This window comes from Papaver somniferum, unplaced genomic scaffold (assembly GCF_003573695.1).
Source record: "Papaver somniferum cultivar HN1 unplaced genomic scaffold, ASM357369v1 unplaced-scaffold_107, whole genome shotgun sequence".
NCBI classification, from domain to species: domain Eukaryota; kingdom Viridiplantae; phylum Streptophyta; class Magnoliopsida; order Ranunculales; family Papaveraceae; genus Papaver; species Papaver somniferum.
In genome coordinates this window covers 5836945-5848682 of record NW_020619603.1, presented here as the reverse complement: position 1 = coordinate 5848682, position 11738 = coordinate 5836945, and the positions used below count along the sequence as shown (strand labels likewise).

The 11738-nt window shown below is 35.4% G+C and overlaps 1 protein-coding gene and 2 long non-coding RNA genes across 12 annotated transcripts; 2 read left to right on the top strand and 1 right to left on the bottom strand.

Moving 5' to 3' along the window:
* Nucleotides 1-510: 510 nt before the first annotated feature.
* Nucleotides 511-3580, top strand: LOC113328440. 8 transcript variants are annotated; one of them, XM_026575558.1, is made up of 6 exons: nt 511-1310; nt 1387-1500; nt 1576-1689; nt 1812-1912; nt 2754-2880; nt 3045-3580. In XM_026575558.1, coding segments are annotated over exons 2-6 (351 nt in total). In that variant the 5' UTR covers nt 511-1310; nt 1387-1499; the 3' UTR covers nt 3053-3580. The 8 variants fall into 8 exon arrangements, 1 of the variants encoding a protein (XP_026431343.1); XR_003349405.1 differs by having other exon boundaries at nt 511-803; nt 980-1310; nt 1434-1689; nt 1812-2880; XR_003349409.1 differs by having other exon boundaries at nt 1434-1500; nt 1594-1689; nt 1812-2880.
* A 1318-nt stretch (nt 3581-4898) lies between these two features.
* On the bottom strand, nt 4899-7416 carry LOC113328407. Its single transcript, XR_003349388.1, has 3 exons — nt 5929-7416; nt 5626-5785; nt 4899-5472 (listed from the first exon to the last, which is right to left on the bottom strand). It is a non-coding gene; the product is annotated as an uncharacterized LOC113328407 (long non-coding RNA).
* An 856-nt stretch (nt 7417-8272) lies between these two features.
* Nucleotides 8273-11443, top strand: LOC113327644. 3 transcript variants are annotated; one of them, XR_003349114.1, is made up of 6 exons: nt 8273-8597; nt 8712-8960; nt 9189-9268; nt 9440-9630; nt 9760-9811; nt 11042-11443. It is a non-coding gene; the product is annotated as an uncharacterized LOC113327644 (long non-coding RNA). The 3 variants fall into 3 exon arrangements; XR_003349113.1 differs by having other exon boundaries at nt 8709-8960; XR_003349115.1 differs by lacking the exon at nt 9760-9811 and having other exon boundaries at nt 8709-8960.
* Nucleotides 11444-11738: the final 295 nt, after the last annotated feature.

The window sequence follows — 11738 nt, the reverse complement described above, 5'->3', positions numbered from 1 at the left end:
ACCCTCACAAAGGACGACGGAACCACTGTCAAACTTCTGAATCAACCAACCAATTTCTGCATCTTCCTGTGTTGAACTCACATCACAATTTCGAGACCATCTGCTGCCATCTTGGAATCAAATTTCGTCTACCCAGATTCCATTTTCAGATTCACATTACTAGCTAAGATAGACACCTTATGTTACAATACTACTTAATTCAGCTGAGAAACAAACCTAACAATTTCCAATACACTACCTTGTGTGCAATTAAACCTAGCTTGACGAGAACCCAATGAACAACTATTTATAGCCAAGGGTGCAGATCAAAGCAGTCGCTTCCCTACCACTTTGGCATTCTGGGCCATTTTCCAACCCATGAACGAGTTACACTACAACTCTAAAAGCCTTCATCAATACCACCCTAAAAACTTCAACATCCCGACCGTTGGATCAAAAACATGAGGTATCCTTACAAAAGAAAATATCTAAGTAAACCCTCTTTGCTCTCCCATTTTCTAGATCTCGAAATTTTGTGTCAAAGAAAATTGTATTCTCAGCAATGGATGATTCGAGAATATGTTTATCTATCACAAATCTGAATACCTTCATGGTTAAAATTACTGTCCTCATCATTCCACTGAAACTCCCGGAAGAAGAAGATAAAATCCTCTATCTAGTTGTTGTTGATTCACTAGCAGCATAATGATATCTACTCTCAAAACCCAAATCTTCTTTCAGCGACACAGCCTAGGATCTTCAAAGATTTACTGATGAAGGTGTTTCTCGAAGTTCTGATGGTGATGGACGTGATAAAACAACAGGTGAATGAAATATTGGTACATTAGAATGTATTAAGTATTTTGAAATTACGGTTCTTCAATTACTATTGGTGGAAGCTCAAAAAAAAAAAAAAAAAAAAAAATCTTGTTGCCTCTGCTGTTTATAATTAATTGATTTTTCCTTCTCTCTGAATCGTAATTGGGGTTCTTTTCTTCAGATCGATATCCGTCTTAGCAAATCTTGGGTTCTTCCCCATTGGTAACGCAATGGAAAATCTTTCTCCACACCAGACCCAAGATTTGTTACGCAATGGAAATTTTTTTGCTGAATCATTTCCTCGTCATTTTCTTCACCATTTTCTTCTCCAAATGATGAATTTAACTAAAGCATCAACCTCAAAAACTCAAAACCCTACAAATGAAAAACAATCGGAACTTCTTCCTCCATGTTTCTTCGATCAACAGGCTCAACCTTTGGGGTTTAGATGAAATCTTTCCTAAATCTTCACAAAGAGATGATATTACAGCAAACAATTCAACAACAAAAATGTAAGTTCAATGCGTTCCTCATTAGAAGTTATATTGTTAATACATTTATCTAACTTCTTTCTTTTGTGTGATCTAGATCATTTTCGAAAGCTAAAGCTTTTTTGGTTAAAACACGTGAATTAGGTTCTACGGAGGATGGTTTTTCATGGAAATCATGTAGCAAGTGGCCAATGAACCAAAATCATCTGAAGTATGTGAAATTTTTACGTAAACCAAATCTTCATCTGGTTAAGTAACCAAATCTTAAAATTAATTGATTAAGTAGTGTTGTTGCTTAATATAGCAAGATCTTTCTCCACACCAGACCCAAGATTTGTTACGCAATGGAAAATCTTCTTCTCCATCACTCTATTTCTTCTCGCCATCTTAGTAAATTCAGGTAATATGGCTGTAATTTTCCATGCCTGTTCTTCATATTCAAAATAATATCAACCGTTTCATGTTAATCTCTTTGATTGTTAACGATTAATTACCTTACCAAGCGATCTATCTACCTTGCAGAATCAACTATAGACCAACATCTGCCACAAAGGAAAATACTACCAACATTCAACGTGCTGAATTTCGGTGCTGTCGGTGACGGTATTCACGATGACACTCGAGTTAGTACCCATCATCAACTAATCAGAAATTTATTTTGTAATTTTGGCAATAAGTTGAATTTTCATGAGTTAGTTTAGTTCAAGTCTTAATTAATAACTCTGAAACCATATATATGCTGTGTCAAGGTCTAGGGTCTAGTCAAAGGTTAAAATCTGGTCAAGTCAACATAAGTCGATTGACCTCCTTGTTTTCCAGTTTCAGGACTGCATCAGTTAAAACTGAAACCATTTAGACTGATTTGGCGATCTTTGTTTGTCTCCCTGACTACATTGTTGTGGATATTTTTTCCTTTCTTCGATGATATTGTGGCAATCCTTGGGGATCTTTCTTTTTGGCCATTGACTGTCTATATATACCAGTACAGATTTACATATCACATACGAAGCTAGTGAAGTGGAGTAAAGAGTGGGTTATGCTTCAAATGCAAACTGCAGCGTGCTTTGCAATCTCAATTGCAGATTTATCCGGATCTCTTGTTGTTTTTCTGATTGGTCCGAAGGATTTTCGTCCTTTTTAGTTTGATTATGATTGGTAGGTTTTATTAATAAATTCTCTCTATTTCTGAAATCCATCCATCTTCTTATTAACTTTTAGATTCAAGTGACTCAGTAATGGTTTTCAGTTTGCTCCTATCATAATTTCCAATAATAAATAGGGGGATTAAAAGTCACCGCCTCAGACAATGTATCCTTGTAGTGGTTGCCATGTTTTTTAAAAAGTTTTGGTTTGCAAGTCTTGTTTTTTCGTTAACACTCAAGGGTAATTGCAGGGTAATTAGAATTAAAATGTATGTTCGTTTTGAGTGTCAATGACTATGGATTTGTGAATTTGTAATTGCAGGCCAGTGGAAATAAGTATGTACATGAGCTAGTGAAGCTCATAGAGATTATGACTCCTCAAAACAAAGCAGGAACAACCACAGTTATCGCAAGAACAGGAGCAAAAATCCAGACAAGGATTTTCCAAGGTGTTGTTCTCTCAGTTCTTTTGTTTAAGCATCACATCCTCTTGTTTTGTTATTCAGATTGTATGCTATAGACTGCAGACCTGAATGGCATGCTATTTTTTTTATCAGTCATTTCTCTTTGGCAAAACAAGTCTTAACATTATCAGGAATCATTTTAATTGCAGAACCTTAAGTGACGACGCTACACCCAAGAAACTTTCGGATGGCAGCACCAGGGAGTGTGAGAACAAACGGTGCAGCATGCTATCAATTGATGCGGAACCTTAGCGATTTCTCAAACATCTGCAGCAACTTTTCAGACCTTAACCGGTTATGATCATGAGACTATTGCTTTCAAAATTACTGCTCTGATGGGTGTGCTAGAATTTGACTGAGAACGGGAAATCAACTTACATGTGTGACACTTATATGTTGGCATTCTTCAACTGGGGGAAGGAGTTGCAGAGAGATGGTGAAACATAATTGGAGTCTAAATGTGATAACTTATACCTCTTTGGTTTGTGGATTTTGTAAACAACTTGATTTTGGAAGAAGAATCCCTGCAGCAGTGTATTACTACGCAGTCTGTGTTCCTCTTGTTTTTGATGAATTTAAACTGAAATGAGCTCTCTTGTGATTGACGACGATTCATTACTGGTGTTTTTCAGATTCTTAATTTTTACTGAATTCTATAAATTTTGGGGTCTGATTCACAGTTTTATTTTGTAGCAAGTAAAATGTGATGATTTGCAGGTTTTCTACACAGTATAATGAAACCAGACCATGGTCCGTCCATAGCTTCAAAGCCAAAAACTGGTGATATCTAATGGAATTTCCCAGATATAAACTGGTGACCATTGTCTTGTGCTAGCTTTTAACTACGAAAAACCATTCATTTAGAATACTTTTGGTTATGCCTATACTAAAATTGTTATCAAATATCGATCATAAAAATAAAAAGAGTTATCAACTCAACTCATACTAGACAAAAATAAGAACTAATTTGAGAAATGAAAATTGAGATACTAGTTCAAACATGAGATATCTAATATTATCTTGCAATCAGTGGAAGAATTTATAGAAATCCCAGAAAAGGAGAGGGAGAGAAACTCAGGTGAAACACAGAGACGATCGTGTACAGACGTGCTCTAGAATCTGAAAACCTACAATCTCATCATAATGAATACGCTGAACTGACAATGGATGACATCTTTCTTCACCACCTTTTACCTAAAATCTTAATTTCTATCTACCAAATTCCATTTTCACGCTGAACTGACAGTGAAACTAAGATTCACAGTACTAGCTAGGAAACACAATCAAGTTACGACACTACTTGAAATTCAGCTGAAAAGCTAACCTAACAATTTCCAATACACTTAGTTGTGTACATGTAAACCTTGACAAGAACCAAATAAACAACTATTTATAGCCAGGGGTGCAGATCAAAGCAGCAAATTAGTCCGTTGCACTTACCATACCTCAGAACAACAGGTTCGAAGAAAAGCACTGATGGACCATATTAGTCGTACCTATATTTATGCAAACATTGTGATGATATAACTTTGATCATGAAATGAGCTTGTTATGGGAAACATAGATATTATATGCAGGCAGATCAAAGCAGCAAATAAGCTTATAGTAACACCATCATACCACAGACAGGATTCTTCAAGAACAATCTATATTACCCTGACATGACAACCAAGAAATGTAGGGAGGTGGTACCCTTCTAAAAATGTAGAAGCTTGGTTATCGGCAGAATTTTCACCCTAAAGCTTACAGACCATTAGCAGTAGCTATTCAAGTATCTTAAAGAAAACATACTTCAGGTTTTTCAGATATCTCGGTGTTAATTCATGCGTTTGTGACTTATATACGAATAGGCTACACAATGTGATCTTAAGAGCAAATTGATTTTCAAGATTAAGCCAGTATATACAGAAACAAAATCCAAATTCAAAATCAAAAAGAGCACAAAATGGATAACATATGGATGCCTCATAATAAGCGTAACTATAGAAAACACTACAGGGAGAAAGGCACCATTCTTATTTAACCAGTATATATATATAAAGACCTACAGATTACAGATCAGAAACTTTAAACCACCTCGCACTGTATAGTTCAGATATGGAAGCAGACAAATAAGTACTGGAGTTTGAGGATAGGATCACTAGACATTCCAATCCTTCCTTTTAAACAGATAAAATGCATAACCAAAAAAACAAAAGTAAGTTAAAGGAAGAAACCTTGAATTAAGAGATCTTGCAAGGGAAGTCATGTCATTTCATTGTTTGAGTACGTACAGTGTATCTTGAGGTGGGTACTATTTGCTGCTCCCCAGTGCATTATGATGTATGAATAAGCTCTTGGAAATGCTCTTAGCTTATTCATAAATTGCCTTCTCACTCTATCAGGAGAGGCAACAGTAGAACGAGGATACAGTACCACAGTCTTCAGGGCCATCGCATTTTTCAACAAAAAACTGAGAAATTTGAGTTCATTATCACATCCTTCCATTTCCATAATCCCGACAAGCTCAAGGTGAGACAACATTCCGGGAGATGACAATCCTGCTTCCCAATCATCTCCAACATCCACTGGATTTGACTGTATCCAGACAATTATAAAAACTGATAGGTCATCTAAGTGTAACCCAAAATAAATGTTGCTGAATGAGATAAATGAGAAATATAGATGTTGTATTAGAACTGTTGGAACGACATTGTAGGCCGATTAAAAAACAATATAGTTGAACGTTACCTCATTGTTTTTAAGCAATAATTGAGTTATATGAGGACAAATCTTGAGTACGTATAGCACGCAAACAACCTCTTGTACACCACATTTCCAACGTCAAATATTGCAGATTACCTAAGCGAGGAGGTTGACAGTCTAATAAGTCAGGTGCTTGTGAGAGAACCTTGACAAACAAAAGAAGATTCTTTAGATTCTAAAATCAAATCTAACCTAGTTACAATAAACCAAGACGCATTAATAGAGTAAACCATTTTGGCAAATATGTTATAATGTTTTTAATTCACGAAAGAGAAGAAGAACCCATACCTCAAGGAAACCAGGTGATGATAACCTCATTCCTTTTACCAAATAAACCGCTCTTAGAAATTGCATCATACGTTTAGCATAAACTTCTTTTTCCGTTGAAGGCAGATTTGAATAAGTTTCTGCGTTCTCATCTTCTTTTTTTTGCTTTGAGTTTCATGTCAAAATTTACTCTGGATAGTGGAGAAGAGTTTTCCAGAGAATAATCTTGTCTCAAGAAAGATTTTTGCAAGTGAAGACATCCAGATTTGGAGCACATAACTTGATAATGTTAACCATAGTGTCATTTTCGCGTAAAAGATATTTACGACGATGGCTATATTCAAACTCCTTAAGGGTGAGGGAATCAACAATCAAATTCTTCTGATTATCAGTTTGTGCATCACAATCAACTAAGCGTAACGTTTTAAGAACTGGACAACTAGAATAGAGTCTTTTAGATGCTTCTACATTAGAGATTGAGACCCCAGTAAAAGAAAGTAGTTTAAGCTGAGGAAAATTCATTGATCTTGGTAGAATCATCTCTACATATCTGGCATTACTAAACATTTGCATTTCCAACTTTCTTAGTGATTTACAATTCAGGAGATGGTATGAAATTTCATATGCCAAATTACGACAGTGAGTGATTCTTATCATTATTTCTTGAACATCGTGCTTAACGGCAGCAATAAGGCTCCATCTATTGACATGCTCTATCACTGAATCATCATACACAGAGTTATCCCTACGTATCTTAAACCTCTGAATATCAATGTCTTTGCAAAAAAGGAATACCATGTCTACAAACATTACAAACTTATGTATTTTTTCATTCGAAAATGAATTCCTATCCAAGTTCAGAAAAGGCAGAGATTTCCACATATGAATCCACCTTTTTGACAATACACAAGTCTGAACAGCAAGTTTGGTATCGATGAAAGACATGATATAATGAATAAGTTCATCTTGTAACCTACTAATTCTATCTTCCCCATCAATACATGGTGCATTTCTTGATTCTTCCAATGTTTAACAATAAAACCTTAATAAACTTAGAAAACCCCCAAAATTTGCAGTTGAAAACTCAAAATTAAACAATGGATAAGGAAGCAGTACCTATTGAATGTGGAAATCGCTGATCTTCAAGTGCAAACCCTAAAATCCAATTTCTGAAGTATTGAAATCTTTGCTTCTTCTGATCACAACACACACCACTGGATCTGAGGTGAGTTCATTCTTTCTGATATATCAATTGGTGAAGATTGTAGAAGTAATATGTGTTTCTATGAAGTGGATGGAAGCTCGGAACTGTGTTGTTCAAAACCTAAACTGATCGGAAATGGAAAGACATACACCTAAATTAAAAATTGAAAACAACCACTATGAAATTAGGGTGAATGCTAAAGACCCCTTTAGTGGATTTGATGATTGATGAATCAAATCTCGCGCAGAATCTGAAAACCCTAAAACCCCAATTTCCAATCAATCTCAGCCGCATTTGTACCTCAAGGTCCTCAAACGAAAACACGAAATGTGAAGAAATTAGTGGGATGCGAAAAACTTATACTAGAAAAAATAGATTATTACACCACTTTTACACCAATGGTGGTAAAATGGTGCCACTGTTAGCCTTACTCCAACTTGAGTCGGACACTTTGTGCTTACTAACCTTGGTCTCATGAATTTGGCTGGATTACGAGTTGCATATCTTACGCGCGTAGCACAGGTAGAGGCAGACATCCAATTTAGGGGGAGCAAAACAATTATAAGAGGGTGCAAGTAAGCTGAAATGGGCTTGAAAACCTAACACTTATTAAATTTTAGGCTTTGGAGAATGTTGGGCAGGGTGTGCAAGTGTTATACAGTGGCTTCGCCTCTGGCACTCAATATGGTAATTAGCGTACAAATTGGTTCGATTACGAGTTTGACTATAAATTTGGTTCGAAAAATCATTCATGAATTAATCAAAATCGTATCGAATATTTGTTAAACCGTTTATTCAAAAGCATTGTTAAAGCTTATCCTTAGAAAATTCTAGGTACTATGCCTACTTACATCTAGCTTAGTAGCGAAGCTGGTGGAGACTAGAGTCTTGAAATACATCACTAGAAAATTTTGTGTGGATTAGGGCATGTTTGCTACCATCTAGAAAATCATTTTATACAATTTTTATTACACACCGTTCAAAACCCACCAAACAAACAATCTCTTCTCATCTTTTAAAATTTATACACAAAAACAACATAATAGAATTTAGTCTTGTGGTGTCCGCATCTGTGCAACCCAGGCTAGGGGTATGCAGCAGTATATTTAGATCAGGTGCCTGTGAATTCATTTCAGTAGAAGGTATCCCGTATCCCTTAACCTTAAAATACTCCCAACCGTTGGATCATCATCATTTATTCAATCTCTCTTTGATACCCTAAAAGGCATCCGCCGTCTCTGCACCTTCAGAAAACCTAAATTTCTCTTTCAATTTCCTTTTCTTCAGATCTCAAAATTTCAGCCAAATTTTTTCCTCAATGATGCATCTTTTCGTTATTTCTCAAACATCCGGAAATAGAAGAAGATGAGATTGTTAATCTTGATGTTCTTGATTCACAAGCACAATGATATTTCCTCTCAAAACTCAAATATACTCTCATCATCTGCCACCACGGACAACGATCAGTTGAAATCTGTTTGGGATGGTAAATCTCTTTATTGTAATTTTCATTTTTATTTTTAAGTTTGTATTACTTTTGTCTGTTGTTTGAATTTGGGAGTTAACTGTGGACACATTTCTTCACCGATTTGTCAAGAAGATAGGTTTGTGATCGGGATCCAGTTGAAGGACTCTTCATCTCGCAATCTGCAGTGGAAGATAGTTGCTAAGGACATTGCCAGATCAGGGAGAGCATGACTTACCCCAGATACCAGAACCAGTGGCATTTGCAAAGGTGGAGGATACTGGGAACTTAGTTTTGTATGGTTCTAAATCACAAATAATTTGGCAAAGTGATGATCATCCATCGGAATTCCATCCCAGAGCTGAAGTTATCTCGAGTTATTTGGTAAGTCCTCTCTCTGTCTTTTAAGCCCTCTCTTTGTTTTGTCTCTTAATTTTGATTTGTGTCTCTTTTATTCCTAGTCTTAGTTTCATTTTCTATGGTTGCTTTTTGCATTATTATTATTATTGTGTTTTTATTTTTCATATTTTTATTTAGTAACAGAAATTTGTTATCTTGGAACTGCCAAGTTTTTATTACTTTTGTAAGCTTATGAATCTAATTTTTGCGCAGGGGAAGCTGAATATTCAACCTCAAATATGGAGAAATCTCCTTCGCTCTCCTCATCATCGTCCAAAGGAGAAATCTGCAAGGTAAAGTCTTCCATATCTGATTTTTTTTTATGGTTTTTAGTGTAATTACTTGTGTGTTTATCTAATTGTTTGATGTGAATGGAATGATGTGGATTTGGCCTATAGTTGGAAGATGTTTAGCTTAAGATTAGGTTGTTTCGTGTATTTTACAGTTTTTTTGTTTTGTTTTAGGCTCATAACTCCCTGCCCAGCAGATATTGAGAAGTTGGGAAGTGAGACAGTGATATCTGTGCTTGCAGCAGGGTTACTGGAATCCAAGAGATTTCAGAAATTAATTAATGGGATTTGGGTGTGGGAAGGGATAACTGTCACAGGGATGGAACTTTTGACTTTTTTCATCCAAAATTTTATAAGACACTATGGTAATGTTATTTTTTTGATATTTCTGTCTGTTGGTATTCTTTTTTCTTCTAGTTTTGTCACCCACATAATTATTACCGCCATGTCGACTATATTAACAGTAGATGATCCTGGTGATTTTTTTTTTCAAGGTTGACATGTGCGTATCATATGGTTTAACAGCTCAGAATTTTCTTTGCTAACGTGAGTGTGTTTATTTCAAGCATTTATCTCCACTGTCTAGGGTTTAATTTGGTTGTTGATGGATTTTCTTATAATGAACCAGATTTTGTATGCTTAATGGAACTTCTTTTTACACCTCAAAAATGTTAATGCCAATATTTAGTTGATCCAATCGTAGTAAAGCTAATTTTGTTGAGCAGGTCTGAGTATAGATTTGAACATTTGGTTCTCTGTTCATCACACTACAGCTAAATAAAGATGCATATGACTTTCAGTGCTTCTGTACAGGTTGTTTTGTACCTATTGTTGAGCAATATATTGGACTTCAATCAATATTTACAACACCATGTTCTTGCCCTGTAGGAAGGGTTTTTTTTATTCACATGATTAGTAAATCGTCCTTTTGACAAACTAAAGTAAGACATGGGAGGATCTTATTCAAAAGCCGGTATGACACATGAAAATAAGATGGCAGCTGCCTTTAAGTTAGGTCTGCTACTTGGAGTTTTGCTTAAAACCTCGGTTTGCTATTGGTTTATTCATGTATTACCTAGTTTCTACTAATGTAGAGATTATCACGTTGTTGTTGTAGTAAACAGTTTTATTTTTAAATGATTATCACTTTGGCTGTTTTCATGTAACACAGTGGTCGTAGAACGGTCATATTTGGTGAATATGTCATATATAGAACAAAATAGCTGGCCCTCATGAAATTTTAGCTTAGAATAATTGTTTTTGATTTTTATTAGTTTCTGGTTTATACTTCAAACTTTTGCTTGTTGCATTGAGTTTTATAGATGAGTGTGGTTATAATCTATGGACAAAGGATTTTAGTTAAGAATTGCATGTGTAAATGGGAAATCCTTCGTTAGGAAAATTTTGGATGTCAAGAACAGGTCACAGTATTAAGAAAAGTGATAAGAACTATGTTTTGGTCATGTTAATAGATTGTTTTTTGATCCTTGGTTTATATCATGTTGTGCAGTATTTGTATCTTTCACTCTTGGATCAGAACTAATATTTCAAATGTATTCTTTGCATTTTGAAGAACAATTTATTCATCTCCTTTTAATTAAATTGGATCCTGATAAATGAATTAGAAACAATGTCTGCCTGTACCTTTATAGATAAAGAAACAACATGTCCCATTTCTATCATTTAAAATAATCGCAACAAGGGTATGCTATTTTATTAGTCTTTTCTCCTTTGCAAAAATAGTCTAATTAACATCAGGCATTATTCGAATTGCAGAACCTTATGTAAAGACGTGACAGTCAAGAGGCGCGTTAGAGCAAATGATGATCATTAGGTCTTGAACCTCTGCAGCATTTTTTCAGCTCTCAGTGGGGCTACCTATGATCCTTACTCGTAAGACTATTGACTTCTATAACACTACTTAAGAAGCTGGCCCTGCAAGAATTTGACTGAGAAAGGGAATGCAACTTGATGCTGTTACATGTGGGATGTAGAAATGAAACTGCAGTATAAAGTTTTCTGATTCTTGGATGTTGCAAACAACTTAACTCACAGGAAGAACACCTGTGAAATATTTCTACGCAGTGGCTTGTTAGACTATTATGCAGTGGCTTGCTTGACGTGAATTTCCCCTGTTTTCAAGAAATATTTATTGAAAAGATTATCTGTAAACTCCCATATGAATGTTACCAATAACAACTCCTTGCAGGGATCCTGGCTTGTAGGACTATTACTTTCACGCATATTTAGTTAACATATGCGTGAAATATGAGTCCATCTATGTGCACCCGCGTTTAACCGGGGTGCACATTCCTCCCTTCCTAATTAGCTGAAATCTTTCTCACGTTATTTATTATTCTGCATTATTTTTAATTTTAATTTCTTTAACAAATTAGGTAACATGCATTGGGATTTATCAATCCCATAAATGCGCACATCTCTCTACAAGGCAACTCCATTAATTGTGATTTTT

Bases quoted from the DNA above. Each gene is read 5' to 3' on its own strand.
- LOC113328440 (XM_026575558.1), top strand. The intron at 1,690-1,811 runs GTAATATGGCTG...TCTACCTTGCAG, and splicing joins CGCCATCTTAGTAAATTCAG to AATCAACTATAGACCAACAT. The intron at 1,913-2,753 runs GTTAGTACCCAT...TTGTAATTGCAG, and splicing joins GTATTCACGATGACACTCGA to GCCAGTGGAAATAAGTATGT.